Here is a 19,720-nt window from a genome sequence, read left to right as displayed (position 1 = left end):
TGGATCTTAACTAGGTTTGAACTAGGAAACTGTTGACTTCAAATTGTTCTAATATTTTAAATTTCAACATCAATTTTATTTGCTAAGCTTCAATATCATACCCAATCTTAGGATTAGACCTGCACAAGAGGAAATGCGGCGGTACAAAAGATCAAGGAAGAAATGGGTCAAGTTTACAGCATACACGACGACGAAGTGAACCTTCTTTGATGCTCAGACAATCAATCATGAGATGAAGACCAAAGTTATTAACAAAACCATTTCTCACCGTGTTATTTATAGTTTTATACCTCACTCAGGGTTCAGATATGACTCACATTATTGATTATTCATACACAAACCTCTAGTACATCAGCACAGTAATTTAAATACACTATCTATGGGCTTGTAAACACTATGGTCTTTGCAAGTTCTAGTCCTAGCTTGCGTCCAAAAAGCTTCTCCACAATAGCTAATGCGAATTCTATAGAAGTCCCTGGGCCTCTGCTGGTAACAAGATTGCCATCAACTACAACCCTGTTTTCGGCTTCACTCGGATCTGATAACTTGTTGCACAAGGCAGGAAATGCCGTGGCTTTTTTCCCCTGTATTCAATAAAATATATGTGCATGTCTAAAATTAATAACGGGACCCAAGTAAAGTCAATAAAGCCCATATATCACTTTATAAAAATGCAGAATAGTAATGAATTTGAAAGTTAAATGCCACGTGAAATCTTGTTATGCATCCCTTTCTCACTGTGGGCGGCTTGAAAATAACTTGGGTTAGGGGTAATGAAAACTAAAACTAAGCCACATGAACTCAGATAATAGGGGGTAACTAAGAAAAATCAATGTATATATCATTGTCAATGGCCTAGGAAACAGATACCTTTAGTAAGCCATGAGGCTCCAAGACCAAGGCTGGGGATGCACAAATTGCTCCATAATATCTGTTTTCCCTCTGCTTTTTCAGTAAGCTCACCAAGGTTTCTGACTTTGCAAAAGTTTGAGCACCACCAAGTCCACCCTGCAAGTGATAGGAATATATTTAGACAACCAAAATACTACATACTAAATTAGTTGCTCTAAGAAAGCAAGACGACCACTTACTGGCAATACAATAAGGTCATATGAAAGTTTAGCTGCCTCATCAAGGAGCATATCTGCCTCCAGTTTGACGTTACGTGATGCAACAATCTCTAGTTTGTCCTCAAGAGAAGCTACCACAACATTTGCCTTTGCTCTACGCAGTATATCAATGATGATCACAGCTTCCATTTCCTCTGAGCCATTAGCAATTGGTACAAGAATCTAAAAAGAGTGCAAATGCATATAGCATTTAATAAACTTTGTTTGTGGTAACAATCACATCAAGAAATTTCAAATTCCAATGAAGATAAAGTACTTTGTCCTCCACAGATAATTCCAATTTTTTTCCCTAGTCATACATAGATAACTCACTGAGAATCCGAGCCAGTGTCAAGGCCCAAACCTCACCTTGGGAGGATTTTCAGTTGTCCATTGCACAGGGTTTAGCTCCGCAAAAACATATTCATCACTGTGATTAGAACGCATGACCTGAATGTGAAATTAAAAGAATACCCATGAGGAAGGTAGAAAACATCGTAGCGGGAAAATGACATCATGAAGCAAACATAATTGTCAGCAATTTTCAATACAAAATTTGCCAAAAAACCCCCACAATCCCCTCCGCAGGTATACAGCAGGAACACCCCACCCACATAAAAAAAAAAAAAATACCATCTCTCCTATGCCACCTAAGCATAACTATCTCCCACCTAACCTCACTTTCTTGCTACATCAAGCTCACCTGATTCCTCCTCACTTTCTTTCTCTGAGGACCAACCCATAACAAATTATATGCAAGTCTTGAACCTAGGCCATAACCATTTGCAATATCCATATATCAGAGAACATATTGGAGAGAGCTAGCTGTGGAAATGACAACACTTTATAAAACCTTGCTAAACTTCTCACAAAAACCATATCACCATTTATCAACCATGTTCAATGCCAAATTACTCCCAGATGCAATCATGCTAACCATACTACTAGTAATAAGTGTACAGCATCATGAATGAATTTCTTTTCCACATTTTTCCCTCTGCAAAGAATAAAATAATCAAGAATGAAAAACTCACCAATGGACCAGCAACTTCATCAGCTTTCTGTTTTCCATATAATTGCTCAACCAGCGCAACCCCAAACTCCATGGTCGTGCCCGGTGCACGACTAGTCACAACTTTGCCATCCAGTTGCACCCTTGACTCAACAGTTGTCGTGTAAGATGCCAATTTTTCCATAAATGCGGGATAACAAGTTGCCTGTCCAACAATAACACAGTCATTCATCTTGGATTCTTAAAAATAAGCAACATAACCAAAGAGAATCAACAAGCTTTTACCTTCACCCCCTTCAGCAAGCCCCATGGACCAAGTACTGCAGCAGGAGCAGCACACACTGCAGCATAAAGTCGTCCATCCTCAACATGCTTTTTCACCAACTTTTCCAGAACTCCACATTCTCTAAGATTATCAACGCCTGGAACACCTCCCTGCACACAAAACAAACATAAAATGACTGATAATTACTTAAGGTTATCCAACTAATCACTCAAAAATTGAAAATATTTGTCTCCGATAAATGTTACTCCACCAATTTTGATAACCAAATATAAAATACAAGAAAAAAGAAAATTAACGAACCAATTCAGTTTACAACGGCACACAGTACCAAACATGTTCACCAATAATACAATTAATCCACCAATTTGATCACTAAACATGACAATCACAGCTCGTAACAACTCCCAATCCAATATCAAGCGAGAGAGAGGGAGAGAGAGAGAGAGAGAGTTACTGGTAGAGCGACGAGGTCGAAGGTGGTGTCAGCAACATCGGAGACGACAGCGTCAGCTACGATCTTAACGCCGTGGAGAGCTTGAACGGTGAGCTGATTTCCGGCGGATGCAACGGTGACGTCTGCACCGGAGCGCCGTAGCACGTCGACGGTGATGACGGCTTCCATAGGCTCGGTGCCATCGGCAATCGGAACTAATACCTAGCAATTTCAAGTTTCAACAGCACAATGAGTAAATAAAGGGAGTGAAGCCTAAGGCTTTGTTTGGATTGTTATAATTTATTTGTTACCTTTCGAGAGATGGAAGCCATTATTGGGGAAGCGGAGAGTGAAAAGCAAACGCGGTGTTTGGGACGGTTTGGGGAGAGTTTAGGAGTGAAGTTAGTGAGTGGGTGAGGGAGGACTCGTAAGTGACGCAATGCCATTTGCGCTTTCTATAATCTATATTCTTAAGCCTTCTAGATGACTCTGTGTGTTCGGAAAATGAGTCTCTGTGTTGTGTATACGTGTCTCCTCCACGTGCATCCTCAGCTGTGGCTGCTACTTCCACGTTCCAAAATATGCTCATTCATCATCCATGGTAAATAACTAAATATTAAATGGAATTGTCTAACTTATTTTTATAAGTAAAAAATAAAATATATAATATAAAAATAAAATATTTAAAATTTATTAAATATTATTTTTTGTCTTTTTTAATAAATTAGGCGCTATATTTTAGACGAATAACTGTAATTTTGTTAACATTCACCATATTAAATAACCAGAATAACTGTAATTTTGTTAACAAAATTATTGTAAGATTTTTTAGGAGTACGATAATGATACATGGCAGGTTTTCGCTCTTCACTTTTCACCCAAGAAATGGGTATTTCCAAACAACTGGTAATAAAAGTAGTATGTTCAATTTTTAAGAGGAGGTGCATAAAGTGAAAATAAAAAAAAAATTATTAAAATGTCATTAAAATTTATTATTTTTGTAATTAATTATTATTAATATTTAAAAATATAAAATAAAAATATATTATTAAATTATTAGATAAAAAAAAATAAATTTAAAAAAAATAAATTAATAATTAAATAATAACAAAAAAAATAAATTATGATGTCTCTAACATTTCTCAAATTAAAGCATAAAAATAAAAGAATTATTGTTTTACTTTCAAAAATATTTAACAATTGAAAATAATCTTCAATATTTATCTCATTGTAATGTTATTTTATTAAAATAGTAGTAGGATTCATATAATTAATAGAACTAATTTTAATAATAGGATGGTTATTAATTAATAAATAAATGTTAATGGAAGTTTTTAAACAATAAATTTTTTTTATATTTTGTTAACATCAATATTCTAAAAAACAAATTTGAATCAATTCTAAAAAAATTTTTATAATTGTCTTTATCATGTTACATACTTGTATTGTTATCGTCGTCTAGAGATGGTAACGGGTCCCTATCGAGTAGGGACATGCCCTCCGTCCCTCGTCTCCATAACCTATCTCTGTCTCGCGATAGAGATTCCGTATTCGCCGAAGACTTGGGTCTCTGCGAATATCCATAGATTTTTGTATAAAATAATAAAAATAAAAAAATAATAATAACATAAAAAATTAAAAAAAATAAAAACAATCCTCAATTGTTACTACAAACATAATTTTCATAGTCATTAAAGACTTAAATAGCAATAACCAACAAATATTTGATACCAGACATATTTATAAACAACCAAACATAATGCATCACATTGTAAAAACATAATTCTCAAGCCTTCTTTCATCCTATAATGGTAGTAATAGTAAATTTCAATTTGTTTGAATCCTACATAAAAAAGAAAACAATTTAACATTAAAATTGTATAATAACTCAATAATAAGTCAATAATATGAAAAAAGACTGAATTGTATATAATTTGGTAGTTTACTTACATTAACATCTCTTTTAATGTTATGAATTATGTAGCACTCAAATTCTGTGTTAGTTGTGGTGCCAAGTTCATTCCAAAGCCAATATTGATTACAAATTAAAGCCTCTAATGTATCTGGACGCAACCTACTACGATGTGATGTAACAAATCTACCGCTCGTACTAAATGAAGATTCAGAGGCAATTGTAGAGATAGGAATCGCAAAAAAAATCTCTAGCAATAACTTGCAAAGTGAAAAACTTCGCTCCGTTTTATTTTTACCAATTTAAGATACCAAAATCATGTTCAATTTGTGGCACTGGTCTCTCTTCAAGATAATAATCCAACTCGCTCTTTGTATCAATAAATGCGGATTCTTCACTTACATGCACAGCAAAGTCAGCTTTCCAAGATTCATGGCTAAACTTTCTCCCCCTTGAACCTAAAGAAATTGGTGGTGGTGACGGCATATCTAATTGAGCAGCTTAGTCTCTCTCTCTCTTCCCTTTATTGCATGTTCTAGAACTAAATCTTGCACTACTATTTTCACTTGACCAATTACATTGCCGAACCGTGTCGCCTTCCGTGAAGCTGTTTCCGTCGCCACCGAGCCAAACGCAAGAGAGAGGGAGCTGCCACAGTGCGCGCTCCGTCGTGGCTGCCGGAGGTTGCTGTTAGAGCTGCTGTTCCAATTTTTGTCGTTCTTCTTTTTCATAGTAAGTTACTCTCTCTCTGAAGCTCTTACTGTAATCGTTCTGGTTATCTGTGGTTAAAGATTTTGAAGTATGGATGTTGTATAGTTAATTTAATGGGTTTGCATGTCGAAATTGAGGTGTTGCTGAACCACCGGAGCTTCTAACCAATGTCGGAGCTGCTGCCGGATAAGTTCCGAATGGCTTCTGCATCGTTCTTTTATTCCAGTAAGTGTCTCTATCACGGAATCCTCGCCATTAGTATTTCTTTATGTTTTTTTAAGGTTTTGGCAATGTTAATGTTTTAGAATTAAGTTATCGGGGCCACATGTTATGATTTATAGTTGTTCATGTTGTGGCGAAGCTGTGGATACTGCCGCCGCTGATTTCAGGTCGAGAGAAAAAAGGTTTCTTGACGCATTTGGATTTTGGTTTGTGGGTTTCAACTCTTCGAGGTAGGAGCTTTTCTAAAAACTCAATTTTATAATTTGAAATTGTTATAAATGAATATTGATGCGAGAAATACATTTTTTAGTGATTGTATATGTCTTATGTATTGTTTGGCTATTTTGGATTAATATGATTGTTAGTTTGATTGGATTATTGTTTGGTTTTGTTAAACGGAGGATTGCTGAATTGTTTCTTGAAAGTTTTGAAAATGAGTTTGATTCGTTGAAAATGATTTGATTTTGAATCGGTTTCCTTGAGATATGAAAATGGTATGAATTTTTTGAATTAACCTGATTTTGAACTGATTTAGTTTTGAACCCATTAAAAAGGATTGTGAAATGGTTTGGTTGGGACTCGAAAAGGGTGGCAAAGTCCAAGTTTTAGGAGAGGTGCTATCGAAATTTCTATAAATTTGAGACCTTTTTAAAATGTTATTTAGAAAATTATGAATTTAAGAATTGTATTATTTTTCTTGAATTATTTAAGAAAATAATGAATTATGTTTTGGATTGAATTATTGAAAAGAGAATTATGATTGAGCTTTATTTCTTAAGGAAAAGTATTATACTTTAAGTGCAAGTTATTTAGAAAAGACTTATGTTTGAGGTTGATTTAAATGTGAAAAGGGTTATATTTTGAATTGGATTAAAGAATCACATTCGGAGGAGTTTTAGTGAATTTAAAGGAAATTGGACTTTGATTGAATAATTTCGTTTGTGACATTTTGGAAGAAGTCTGAGAATTGGTTTTAAAAGTGAACCTGAAGGTGGTTTTGATTTGAATAGATTGGTTTTGTTCTAAGTGATTTCAGTTTTGAAATTTGTTTGGAACTTTTAATTCATATGATTTGGTTTTGATTTAATTTAGGAACTTTATTTAATTGATTCAAATTAAGAAAAGCAATGATTTTTAAGGATTTTGAATGAGTTTAAGAAATTGAGAGTTGGCGAACTTCTCCCTTAAAGTCTTGAGACTTTGTCGAGATAGTTAATGAATAACTCCTGATTCAAAGTACTTAAGTGACTATTTTAAGAATGAATGATTTTTTAGGTTGGTTTAGAAAAATTTAATTGAGTGGAAATGAGTGTTATAAAAGAGGAATGATTTTGGTGTCAAAGTAAAGTGATTTGAGGAAAACGTGATATATGACATGAATGATGATTTGGCTTGATGTGGATTGTTGAGGAAGTACGGAAATGATGAGAAATGAATGATATGAAATTAGTACTTGGCTTATGCAAAGTGCAGAAATGATGATGAATGAATGATATGAAATTATTATTTGGCTTATACACTTCTGATTATCTGAGATACGAGTTTTCTTGGGTAAGATGCAGTAGCTTGCCACCACGTGCTCCAGGTTGAGACTCGATATTCTGTTGACCCTACATCGCAAGATGTGACTGGACACTTTAACTCCTCAAAAATTCTCCCAATGAGCTGAATTTATTTATAATTGAGAAAAAGCTATGCATGGACTCTTGGGATGCGCTCACGGGGGACTGTCCAGGGTTTAGCAGCTGGACATGTTAGGTTAGCTTTATAACCGAAAGATGAGACTCATCATCCATAGGATAAGCATTCATCATATGCATCTATGTGACATTGTTCGGACGTGCATATTGTAATTGGTTTGTCTATGAAAATAATTCTGTTTAATTGCTAATTGCTATACGTGACATGACTGCTCTTGATTGTGTTTGAATCTCATTTCTTATGTTTGTGACTGTAATTGGTTGGATTGTGGTGAGTTGGATGTTGACTGAGTTGTTTGAGACTAAGGCCGTGTTTGATTATGTGATGGGCCTGAGATCGTGCCTGGTTTGTGTTTGAGGTATAATTTTGTATGAAAAATCATACTGGTTCAGCATAGACTTAATGAACCTATGCTTAAAACATGATGGTCTTTCATGCTGTCTAGAGAAAGCTTTTAAGAATTTTATAACTATGGAAAAAAGTTTTCTAAGTCCCTGGGTAATTAACTGATTTCTCTTTTGAAAAGGATTTTGGATGTTAAACCTTTGATTTTTGAAAACATACATAAGATGAGCAACAATCTCTGTACTTTGAAAACAGTTTTATTTTACGTATCTTATTATAGCAATGCTCTAACCCTATAATGAGAACCAGCAAGGACGATATTCTCACTCCCCTACAAGTTTTTCTTTTTCAGGATATGGATGAAGAAGTCATGAAGAGTTCATTTCGTTTTCTATTTACACGATATTTTGTATTGTTTTAGATATTATATTTCCCTCGCCTCTATTCTTGTAATTTTGCAAGAGGGATAGGAATGATGATATGAAGTGTTCGTAAATTAATACTATATATATGTGTATATGATTTTGTTACCTAACTTATTTTTTTATCAATAATAGGCTTACCATTGTAATTATTTTTAGTGAGAGTACATAAAAAGTACATAGTATATAAGGTGAAATAACTCAACAAATATTTTCTAAAGGGATTTTTCATTCTCTTCAACAATGAGAAGAACTCATTTTTTCCCTCTCTTAATTCCTTCTGGTTCATCAAACCATCAACATCACAGCTTGAATAGCTTAGGGGATGAGATTTTCTTCATGGTGCGGTGAGCGTGGAGAGCAACTAAGCTGTGACTCAAATAAAAAAATTGTGAATTGAGATCCAATCCAATTTTGCCATTTTCTTTCTATCCTAATTTTTCTTTCGATATTTTCTTTCCCCCATTCTTACCTTTTCCTTCAAACTCATCCAATAGAGTTTGATGAGAGGCTATTTCGCAAGATTCTTTCTTAGAGAACATAGTTGTTCCGATCAATGAGTTGGAAGGAAGAATATCTGAATCCTTATTACTTTGTGATTCATTAATTTCTCAAAATGGCGAACATGGTAAACAGATCCTCCCATTGTAGAGGTCGTGGAGCTACATTGACATGCTCTCATTGTAACAAGCAAGGCCACACAGAAGATGTATGCTATAAGAAGCATGGGTACTCCTCCCATTTCTATCAACGGCAGCAACATATAACACCACCATCAATCACGTGATCACTAAGGGGCATGATGATATACTCAGTGACAAACAATCCCAGCTCAATTGCCTCCAAGAGAACACTAGAATATCAAGATCTGGATTCACTCTAGAGCAAAGATTTGCCTTGTTAGAGTTGATAAAAGACAAAAGTGTGCAGCAACTACCTCATAATACAAATCAAATTTTGACTAATTTCATTCAGACTTCCACTCCAGGTAAAACCATTGCATTACATTTTAATGCGAGAATTATGAGTATTATCACTCCAAAATCTGCACTATAGGTCATTAATTCCGGTGCAACAGATCATGTGACTTTTGACTTAAAAGATTTTGCAAGCTTTCAAAATATTGCTCCAATCAATGTGATATTGCCAAATGGGACCAAAACTGTTAGCACTATCATTGGCACAATCACATTCTCTAAAAAAAATTTTCTCAAAAATATTTTATATATTCCTTCTTTTGATTTTAAACTGATCTCTGTGTCAAAGTTAACCTCAAACTTACATTGTCAACTGTTAATCAATGATAAGTGTTGTGAGATACAAGATCGATCCACATTAAAGATGATTGGCATTGCTGAGTGTATAGAAGGGTTATATACAATGAGTAGAGAACCAAAATTCTCTCACTTTCCCCCTCTTCCAACAAAGCAAGCTTCATTGGCGGCAACTACGTGGTGCGGAATTTACAACCACAAACTAACCGGCAAGTGCACCGGGTCGTACCAAGTAATACCTCAGGTGAGTGAGGGTCGATCCCACGAGGATTGATGGACTAAGCAACAATGGTTAAGTGATTTACTTGGTCAGGAAAACAGAGAATGGTGTTTGAAGGTTCAAAAGCATTAATAGTAATTCAGAAAATTAGAAAAGCAAGCAATAAACAAGTAGTAAATACTATATGGAGAAACAGTTAAGGCTTTAGAGTTATCTATTTTCTGGATTGACTTTTCTTACTAACTATTTTAATCAAACAAGATTTAATTCATGGAAAACTATATGTGACTAAACCCTAATTCCTTAGACCTTTTTAGTCTCCTCTAAAATTCATCAACCGCCAATTCCTTGGTCAATTAATTCCAATTAGAGGGTGAAGTTCAATTCTAGTTATACAACAACAACAACAACAACAAAGCCTTATCCCACTAAGTGGGGTCGGCTACATGAATCAAACGACGCCATTGTGCTCTGTCATGTATCATGTCTACAGAGAGACCGTTTACATGTAGATCTCGTTTGACCACCTCATGGATGGTCTTCTTAGGTCTTCCTCTGCCTTTCGCCCTTTGTCCATCTTCCATCTCATCCACCCTCCTGACTGGATGTTCTATCGGTTTTCTTCTCACATGTCCAAACCACCTGAGACGCGATTCAACCATCTTTTCCACAATGGGTGCTACTCCAACTCTCTCCCTTATATCTTCATTCCTTATTTTATCCAATCGCGTGTGACCACTCATCCATCTCAACATCTTCATCTCTGCCACACTCAGCTTATGTTCGTGCTCTCCTTTAGCCGCCCAACACTCCGTACCATACAGCATAGCCGGTCTTATAGCGGTGCGATAGAATTTACCTTTAAGTTTTAAAGGCACTTTTTTGTCGCATATAAAACCAGATGCACTCTGCCATTTTGACCAACCTGCTTGGATCCTATGATTTACATCATGTTCAATCTCTCCATTATCCTGTATGATGCACCCAAGATACTTAAAACTTTTAACTTTTCGTAAGGTGTTTTCTCCAATTTTCACCTCTATATTGGAGTTTTCCCTTCTCAGACTGAACTTACATTCCATATATTTCGTCTTGCTACGGCTTATGCACAGACCATACACTTCTAGAGCTTCTCTCCATAACTCCAACTTCTTATTTAGGTCTTCCCTTGACTCTCCCATAAGGACGATATCATCGGCAAAAAGCATGCACCATGGCACAGGCTCTTGGATGTGCTCTGTGAGTACTTCCAAGACTAATGTGAAAAGGTATGGACTTAAGGATGATCCCTGGTGTAATCCTATACCAATAGGGAATTCCTCTGTCACACCACCTTGAGTCTTCACACTAGTTGTGGCCCCATCATACATGTCTTTAATTGCCCGAATATATGCGATCCTTACTCTCCTCTTTTCTAAAACCTTCCATAAGACCTCCCTTGGTACCCTATCATACGCTTTTTCCAAATCAATAAACACCATGTGTAGATCCCTTTTATTACTACGATACCTCTCCATCATCTTTCTTAATAGGTATATCGCTTCAGTGGTAGATCTGCCTGGCATAAATCCAAATTGGTTCTCTGTTACTTGTGTCTCTTTTCTCAACCTCCGTTCTATCACCCTTTCCCATAACTTCATAGTATGACTCATAAGCTTAATCCCTCTATAATTTCCGCAACTTTGTATATCCCCCTTATTCTTGTAGATAGGTACCAAGGTGCTCTTTCTCCACTCATCAGGCATCTTCTTTGACCTTAAAATCTCATTAAAAAGCTTGGTTAACCAGTTGATGCCTTTTCCTCCAAGACCCTTCCAAACCTCAATCGGGATATTATCAGGTCCTACTGCCCTGCCATTTTTCATCTGCTTTAGAGCCTCTTTTACCTCGAAGTCTCGAATCATTCGATAGTAGTCAAAGTTTTGATCTTCTTCCCTTGTGCATAATCGACCAAGGCTCGGAAGAGTCTTCTGTCCCTCATTAAATAACTCGTAGAAGTAGCTCTTCCACCTTTCATTAATCTTCTCCTCTTGAGCCAACACCTCTCCATCCTTATCCTTTATGCACTTAACCTGATCCAAATCTCTCGTTCTTCTTTCCCGGCTCTTTGCAATTCTATATATACCTTTTTCTCCTTCTTTCGTGTCCAAAGACTGGTAGAGACCCTCATATGCTCTTGTTCTTGCTTCACTTACAGCCACTTTTGTCTCTTTCTTAGCCGCCTTATATTTTTCCCAGTTATCTGCATTGCGGCATAAAGACCACTCTTTAAAGCATTCTCTTTTTATCTTTATCTTTTCTTGTATACTCGCATTCCACCACCAGGACTCCTTGTCTCTTGGTCCTATTCCTTTAGATTCACCAAAACTTTCTTTTGCTGTTCTTCTAATAACTTCTGCCATCTCCCTCCACATCTCTTCCGCGCTTCCATTCCCATCCCACAGAAATCCTAATTATCCAAATATAAGAGGATTATATGTCACGTATCCCATTAAATCCAGATAATTAAAAAATTAGGAGAATATGTTTTCAAGCTGTTGTTCAAGTAAAGAGCTTTTCCAAGTTATACAAGAACTCATTTAGAACAAGGGTCATACCTCCGTTCCACCCAAATTCATAAGATAAAGAACGAAAACAATTCTTGAATTATAAATCAGTACATGAATTAAAATAGAAAAATAATAGTATCAATCCATACAATAGACAGAGCTCCTAATCTTAACAATGGAGGTTTAGTTGCTCATGGTGCAGAGAGAAAATAAGGATTCAGGTAAACTGTAAAGTGCGGAATCAGGTTGATAAGAAGAGATTCTTTTCCCTTTTATATGTAATCCTAATTAATGTAAAATATATTTCCTAAAACTAAATAATATCTTTTTATATTTTTAAATAAAATAAAGTTTAGATCAGAATTAATAGGAGATTGCATGCTTGCTTCTTGGAGAGTTAGGGACCACTTGATTCCTTAATAATCCATGCCTAACTTGAGAAATCTCAAATTAGCTGCAGCCTTGGCTGAATTGATGGAGAAGAAGTATAGACTATTATATATCGTTGGAAAGCTTTGTAAGTTAGCTTTCCAATTTTACTAGAATCACGTCAATTGGACCTCTATAGCTTGAGTTATTCAGGTTTGAGTGCAGAGAGGTCAAGGTTGACAGCATCATTCGCCTTCTTCTCCTTTGCTGCGGAAACTCCATCAAATCCATCCGAATGCTACCTAAAACAAACAAAATTTTACATGACTCAAAGTAGCATCCATAGTGGCTAAAAGATAATTAATTCTTGATTAAACTCAACAAATTGAATGCAAATTTACTAGGAAAAAATAGGAAAGATGCGCACGCATCACAACACCAAACTTGAATTGTTGCTTGTCCTCAGGCAACCAAAACTAATATAGGCCTAGGATGTGAATTTGCATGAGAGTGAAAGTTTGATTAAGCTCATGCCTCTTCTTAAAGTGGGGTTTACAACTGCAATCCTGAATAGGTTTGGCATCTCACTATCCTTTGAATCAGAAGAATGTTACTGTCATTCGGAATTAGAATCCGAATAATATTATGAATTCTCTAATATTTTATGCTTCAATTTAATCCTTGAACACAACAAATTTCTTTTAACTCTTTTTTCTTGGGTGCTTTGCACCCTGAGCCTAGCCATGACTTTAAATATTTTGTCTCAAACTTTACTTGACACAAAAACACCACAAGCACTTAACTGGGGAACTCTCTTTAAGTTCTGATTTTTCTTTCAGTTACTCCCAGACAGTGGTGCTCAAAGCCTTGGGCATACTCTACTAAATGCACTTGATTTTGACTCTTAGTACTCTGTCTCAAGGATTACTTGACACACTCACACCACAAACATATGACTAGGGAAACAACTCTTTGACCTTTTAATCATGTTTGACCTTCCTAGTCATTGATGCTCAGAGCCTTGGACCTTGCTTTTATTTTTCTTTTGCTATTTCTTTTGCTTTAATGATTAATCTTTTGTTTAATTCAGATAATTCATAATAGTTCTCTAAATTCCTATTCCTTATACATCAACATCCCTTTATTCAAATTCAGATATGCACTGTTCATGTCATGCATTTAGAATCACAGAAAACACCACCACATTTAAGTAAATAAGACTACTCTTAGTTATAACTCAATTTCTCATGCAATATACCACTTTCTTTTCTTTTTCTTTTTAGATTCAAGCTCAGTGAGCAATACATGAGACACTTTTTCAGAATTAAAAATAAATAACAGAATAAGAATAACAAATTAAACTAGAACCTAGGAATTGAAATAACAAAGGATCATGCAATAACTAAGATAAAATAGCAGAAAACAGGAATATAACATGATAAGAACGGGAGGAAATATAGAATGAAAGGAACTCAACCACCTCAGTTATCCTAGTGGCTGTCTCATTCTTCAGGATGTGCTCCTCCGTGAAGATGATTCGCCTCCCTTTGGTGCCATTAAAATAAACAGAAAAGCCACAAGCGAAGCAATAACACCAAACTTTAAAGTTTGCTTGTCCTCAAGCAAAGAAAAAGAAAACATCGGGTTGCCTCCTAACAAGTGCTTCTTTAATGTCACTAGCTTGACACTTGATTGTTGAATTTTCTTCCTCTTCTTCCAGTTGGTTAAAAAAATGTCTCCAAGGGGGGAGAGGTGAAAATTAGTGCCGCCTGATATAAATTCTTCGTAACAAGCTTTCTTTTATTGTTATTAGCTTGATTCACCTTGCTTGTTGGGGTAGAGGTTGGATTGCTTTTTGTTGACCTTCTCTTTTTCATGGATATTGTCTTTTGTTTCTTGGTCGCAATCCCCTTTTTTGTGCTTTTCTTGATTGCCTTCACTTCTTTAATTTTAAATTTTGGGTGTTGTGTGATGATTAGAGTGTACCCTTCATCAAGAACTTCTTGAATTGGTGGTTCAATAAACTCACCCTCTATGCCACTCTCTGCTTCATTGGAGTGTAGATTTCCATAATTGTCTTCATCCCTTACAACCTCCTTTGTTTGTGCATCTTCCTTCTTTGTTGGTGCATCTTCCTCCTTTATTTTTGTATCTTCTTCTTCTTCCATGTGTGAGGGTGGAAAGTTCTCTAATTCACTCGAGTATGAACTCCTTTGATTGATTTCCTCACTTTCTTCTATAGGATCTTGCATTATATCTCTTGGGAAGGAATTTGCTTGTTTCTCTTCCTGTGACTTGATAATCAACTGCACATATTTCTCTACATTTTTGACACTCGTCTTTATATCATATATGAATTCTTTCATGAGAAGTTCAAGATCTGATGGTTCTTGATATGAATAAGAAGATGGTGGCTCTTGATATGAATAAGAAGGAGATGATGATTCTTGAAAAGAGTAAAAAGAGGATGGTTCTTGGTATGAATAAGGAGATGGTGGCTCTTGATATGGGTAGAAAGAGGATGGTTCTTGGTATGTATATGGAGATGGTGGTTCTTGATAGTTGGAACATGAAGTACTGAAATTTCTTTGGTTTTGACTTTGTCAATCAAAATTCAGATAGTTCCTCTATCCATAATAATATGAATCACTACTTGGGTGTGAGTAGTAACACATGTGATCTCTCTCCATTATTTTTTCTTAGCACAAAGTACCAAACAAAATTAAACGCACCATGTGGTAAATAGGAAAGCAACGAAGAAATAATAGAATTTTTTTCTTTTTTTTTGAAACAAAATAAAATAAAAAATAATAAAAATAAAAGAAAAATTCGAAAATAGATGAAAAGAGGTGAACTAAAAATTTAAAAATTAAACAAAAAAATACTAGTATTCTAAAAAAATATTTTTAAAAGAAAAATTACTACGAGACATCAAATATAATTTCAGAAATTAAAAAAATAATTGATGCAAAATTTGAAAATTAAAACCAAGAAGGAAATAAAACTAATAAGATAGAAAAATAAAATTTATGTCAGGAACCGAATGAAATAATATGAAATAAATAAAAAAAACAACGAAAATAGAAGAAAATAAAATGCACAAGACAACTAAAGACTAAAAAAAGAAAACTAGTAAAAGGAAGTCAAAATTAAAAGAAAAGTAAAATCAAACCAAACGGAAAACAGGGAGAGGGGGTTATGAACGAAAAGGAAACAAATAAGAAAAAAAATGAAAAATAAAAATTAATAATACTAAAAAAAATAATTAAAGGAAAAACTATCTGATCTAAGTAACGAAACAACGAGTAGTTATTAGTCACAGTCAATTCCTGATAACGGTGTCAAAAATTTGGTGCGAAATTTACAACTACAAACTAACCGACAAGTGTACTGGATCGTACCAAGTAATATCTCAGGTGAGTGAGGGTCGATCCCACGAGGATTGATAGACTAAGCAACAATGGTTAAGTGATTTACTTAGTCAGACAAACAGAGAATGGTGTTTGAAGGTTCAAAAGAATTAACAGTAATTCAAAGAATCAGAAAAGCAAGCAATAAACAAGTAGTGAATACTATATAGAGAAACAGTGAAGGTTTCAGAGTTATTTATTTTTCGGATTGACTTTTCTTACTAACTATTTTAATCATGCAATATTTAATTCATGGCAAACTATACGAGACTAAACCCTAATTCCTTAGACCTTTTTAGTCTCCTCTAAAATTCATCAACCGCCAATTTCTTGGTCAATTAATTCCAATTAGAAGGTGAAGTTCAATCCTAGTTATATGCCATAGAAATCCTAATTACCCAAATATAAGATAATTATATGTCAGTATCCCACTAAATCTAGATAATTAGAAATTTAGGAGAATATGTTTGTTCAAGTAAATAGCTTTTTCAAGTTATACAAGAACTCATTTAGAACAAGGGTCATACCTCCGTTTCACCCAAATTCATAAGATAAAGAACGAAAATAATTCTTGAATTATAAATCAGTACATAATTTGAAATAGAAAAATAATAGTATCAATCCATATAATAGACAGAGCTCCTAACCTTAACAATGGAGGTTTAGTTGCTCATGGTGCAGAGAGAAAATAAGAATTCAGGTAAATTGTAAAGTGCAGAATCAGGTTGATGAGAAGAGATTCTTTTCCCTTTTATATCTAATCCTAATTAATGTAAAATATATTTCCTAAAACTAAATAATATCTTTTCCTATTTTTAAATAAAATAAAGTTTAAATCATAATTAATAGGAGAATGCGTGCTTGCTTCTTGGAGAGTTGGGGACCACTTGATTCCTTAATAATCCATGCTTAACTTGAGAAATCTCAAGTTAGGTGCAGCCTTGGCCGAATTGATGGAGAAGAAATATAGACTATTATATATCATTGGAAAGCTCTGGAAGTTAGCTTTCCAATGCCACAAGAATCACATCAATTGGATCTCTGTAGCTTGAGTTATTTAGGTTTGAGTGCAGAGAGGTTAAGGTTAACAACATCATTTGCCTTCTTCTCTTTTTCTGCGGAAACTCCATCAAATCCATCCGAATGTTACTTAAAACAAACAGAATTTCACACGACTCAAAGTAGTATCCATAATGGCTAAAATATAATTAATTCTTGATTAAACTCAACAAATTGGATGCAAATTCACTAGGAAATGATAGGAAGGATCCTCACGCATCATTACGACTACTTCTCATTCCACTACACCTTCACACAGTGAGCACAACAACATTTGGCATCTTAGATTAGGACACATACCCATGCATAAATTGATTTTCCTGAAGAAGTATTATTCTTTTATAGATTGTATTGCTTCAAAACTTCCTTGTGATTCATGTCATTTTGCAAAACAAAAGAAATTATCTTTTAATCTTAGTACAACTGAAATAAAAGATTGTTTTGACTTAGTTCATATGGATATTTGGGGTCCTATTTCTGTCCCTTCCAATAAAGGACATAGGTATTTTTTGACCGTGGTGGATGGCAAGAGCAGATTCACTTGGATTTTTTTTATGAAAACCAAATCTGAAGAATCACAATTGGTTATTAATTTTGTGAATTTTGTCAGAGTACAATTTGAAAAACAAGTTAAGTGTGTAAGGACTGACAATGGGTCAGAGTTCACTTTGAAATCCTTTTTTGCATCAACTGAAATTTTACACCAAACTTCTTGTGTAGAAACACTAGAGCAAAACGGTATTGTAGAGAGAAAACACCAGCATATTTTAGGTGTTGCTAGAGCACTGCTATTTCAATTAGAAATTCCACATTGTTTTTGGCAATACACAGTTGCTCACGCCATTCACCTAATTAATAGGCTGCCCAGCACTAACCTGGATAATGCTAGTCATTACAAGCTTTTATATGGTAACTTACTTGACCTTTCATATTTAAGAGTATTTGGTTTTCTTGCATATGCCTCCACATTAACAAATTCAAGAATAAAGTTAGCCCAAAGAGCTAGAAAAATAGCTTTTCTCGGTTTTAAATTAGGAACAAAGGATTTTTGACTTATTGATTTAAAATTAAAGGAAATTTTCATATCCAGAAATGTAATTTTTTATGAAACTCATTTTCCATTTTTACATTCTACTAACACTGATATTTCATTGGGGTCCACTCGTACTCCACAATGCATTGATCTTTTTTAATATGATACACCATCCACACATCATTTACAATCACTGATAAACTACTATTTTATGGTTTACAATGTGTTTAATTGTGTGGTTTTATCATGGTCTTTACCCACTTATTCATATAATTAGCATGCATTTATATTTCCTTCCTAAAATTATTACATGATTGAAAACATGCTTCTTTGGTCTTAATTTGGCTAATCTTAATCCTCTCTTATTACCATTCGATGCCTTAATCTATGTGTTAAGTGTTTCAGGCTTTATAGTGCATGAATGAGTGAGAGATTGGGAAGGAAGCTTGCAAAAATGGAAGGACCACAAGAAATTGAGGAGATGACCAGTGAGAAGTGACGCGTACGCGTTAACGATGCGACCGCGTAGAAGAAAGGGATTCGCAGTGACGCGGTCGCATGGCTCACGCGACCGCGCGAATTGGAAAAGTGCAAGTGACGCGGGAGCGTGGACGACGCGAACGCGTGGCAAGAAAAAACGCGAATGACGCGTCTGCATGGATGACGCGATCGCGTGACGTGCGCGATCTGCAGAATTACAAAAGTCGCTGGCAGAGATTTTGGGCCGCATTTCAACCCAGTTTTTGACCCAGAAACACAAATTAAAGTCAGGAAACTTGCAGAGACTCATCAGACTTTCATAATTCACGATTTTAGGATTAGATGTAGTTTTTAGAGAGAGAGGTTTTCTCCTCTCTCTTAGGATTTAGGATTTTAGGATTTCTATTAGTTTAGTTCAATTCATCTTCATTCCAGGTTCTATATTCCTTCAATATTTATTTTCTACTTTTATTTACTCTAATACTTTTATTTGTATTTGATTTATGTTGCTCAATTGGCTTATGAACCTTTCCATGTTATGACTTGAATTTATATTTAGACGTAGTTTGATTGCTTTATTTACATGAATGCTTTTAATTTAATTGAGATATTTTCCCTTTTGGCTTTGGTTGATTAATTGGTGACTCTTGAGTTATCAAACTCATTGTTGATTAAAAATTGGAATTCTTCAAGAATTGATTCGAGATCCAATAACTCTAACTTTTCCCAAGGAAAGACTGGGACTTGAGGATTCGAATTAATTCATCCACTTAACTTACCTTCATAGTTAGAGGTTAACAAAGTGGGAGAAAAATCCAATTCTCATCACAATTGATAAGGATAACTAGGATAGGACTTCCAGTTCTTATACCTTGCCAAGAGATTTTATTATTGTTAATTTATTTTACTTGTCATTTAAATATACCTGTGCCCATTGCCCAAACTTCAAAACCCCGATTTATAATCTTCATAACCAATAATAAGAACATACCTCCCTGCAATTCCTTGAGAAGACGACCCGAGGTTTAAATACTCGGTTATCAATTTTAAAGGGGTTTGTTACTTGTGACAACCAAAACGTTTGCACGAAGGGATTTCTGTTGGTTTAGAATCTATAACTACAATGCGACTATTTTTATAAAATTCTTTACTAGCAAAAATCCTAACGTCAAA

At 34.9% G+C, this 19,720-nt stretch overlaps 1 protein-coding gene across 1 annotated transcript; it reads right to left on the bottom strand.

Annotated features, from left to right (window-relative positions):
* Positions 1–245: 245 nt before the first annotated feature.
* On the bottom strand, positions 246–3,451 carry LOC112703623 (protein DJ-1 homolog B). The gene is made up of 8 exons (XM_025755171.2): positions 3,152–3,451; positions 2,862–3,062; positions 2,407–2,556; positions 2,144–2,326; positions 1,479–1,559; positions 1,092–1,292; positions 871–1,008; positions 246–584 (listed from the first exon to the last, which is right to left on the bottom strand). The coding sequence occupies exons 1-8, from the start codon at positions 3,284–3,286 to the stop codon at positions 378–380; spliced, it is 1,296 nt and encodes a 431-aa protein (XP_025610956.1). The 5' UTR covers positions 3,287–3,451; the 3' UTR covers positions 246–377.
* Positions 3,452–19,720: the final 16,269 nt, after the last annotated feature.

Source organism: Arachis hypogaea, chromosome 7 (assembly GCF_003086295.3).
Source record: "Arachis hypogaea cultivar Tifrunner chromosome 7, arahy.Tifrunner.gnm2.J5K5, whole genome shotgun sequence".
NCBI classification, from domain to species: Eukaryota; Viridiplantae; Streptophyta; class Magnoliopsida; order Fabales; family Fabaceae; genus Arachis; species Arachis hypogaea.
The sequence above is the reverse complement of the archived record's forward strand: the minus strand, read 5'-3'. Positions and strand labels throughout refer to the sequence as shown.

Bases quoted from the DNA above. Each gene is read 5' to 3' on its own strand.
- LOC112703623 (XM_025755171.2), bottom strand. From the start codon at position 3,286: ATGGCATTGCGTCACTTACGAGTCCTCCCTCACCCACTCACTAACTTC. The intron at 2,327-2,406 runs GTAAAAGCTTGT...ATTGTTGGACAG, and splicing joins GCTTGCTGAAGGGGGTGAAG to GCAACTTGTTATCCCGCATT. The intron at 585-870 runs GTATCTGTTTCC...TATTGAATACAG, and splicing joins AGCCTCATGGCTTACTAAAG to GGGAAAAAAGCCACGGCATT.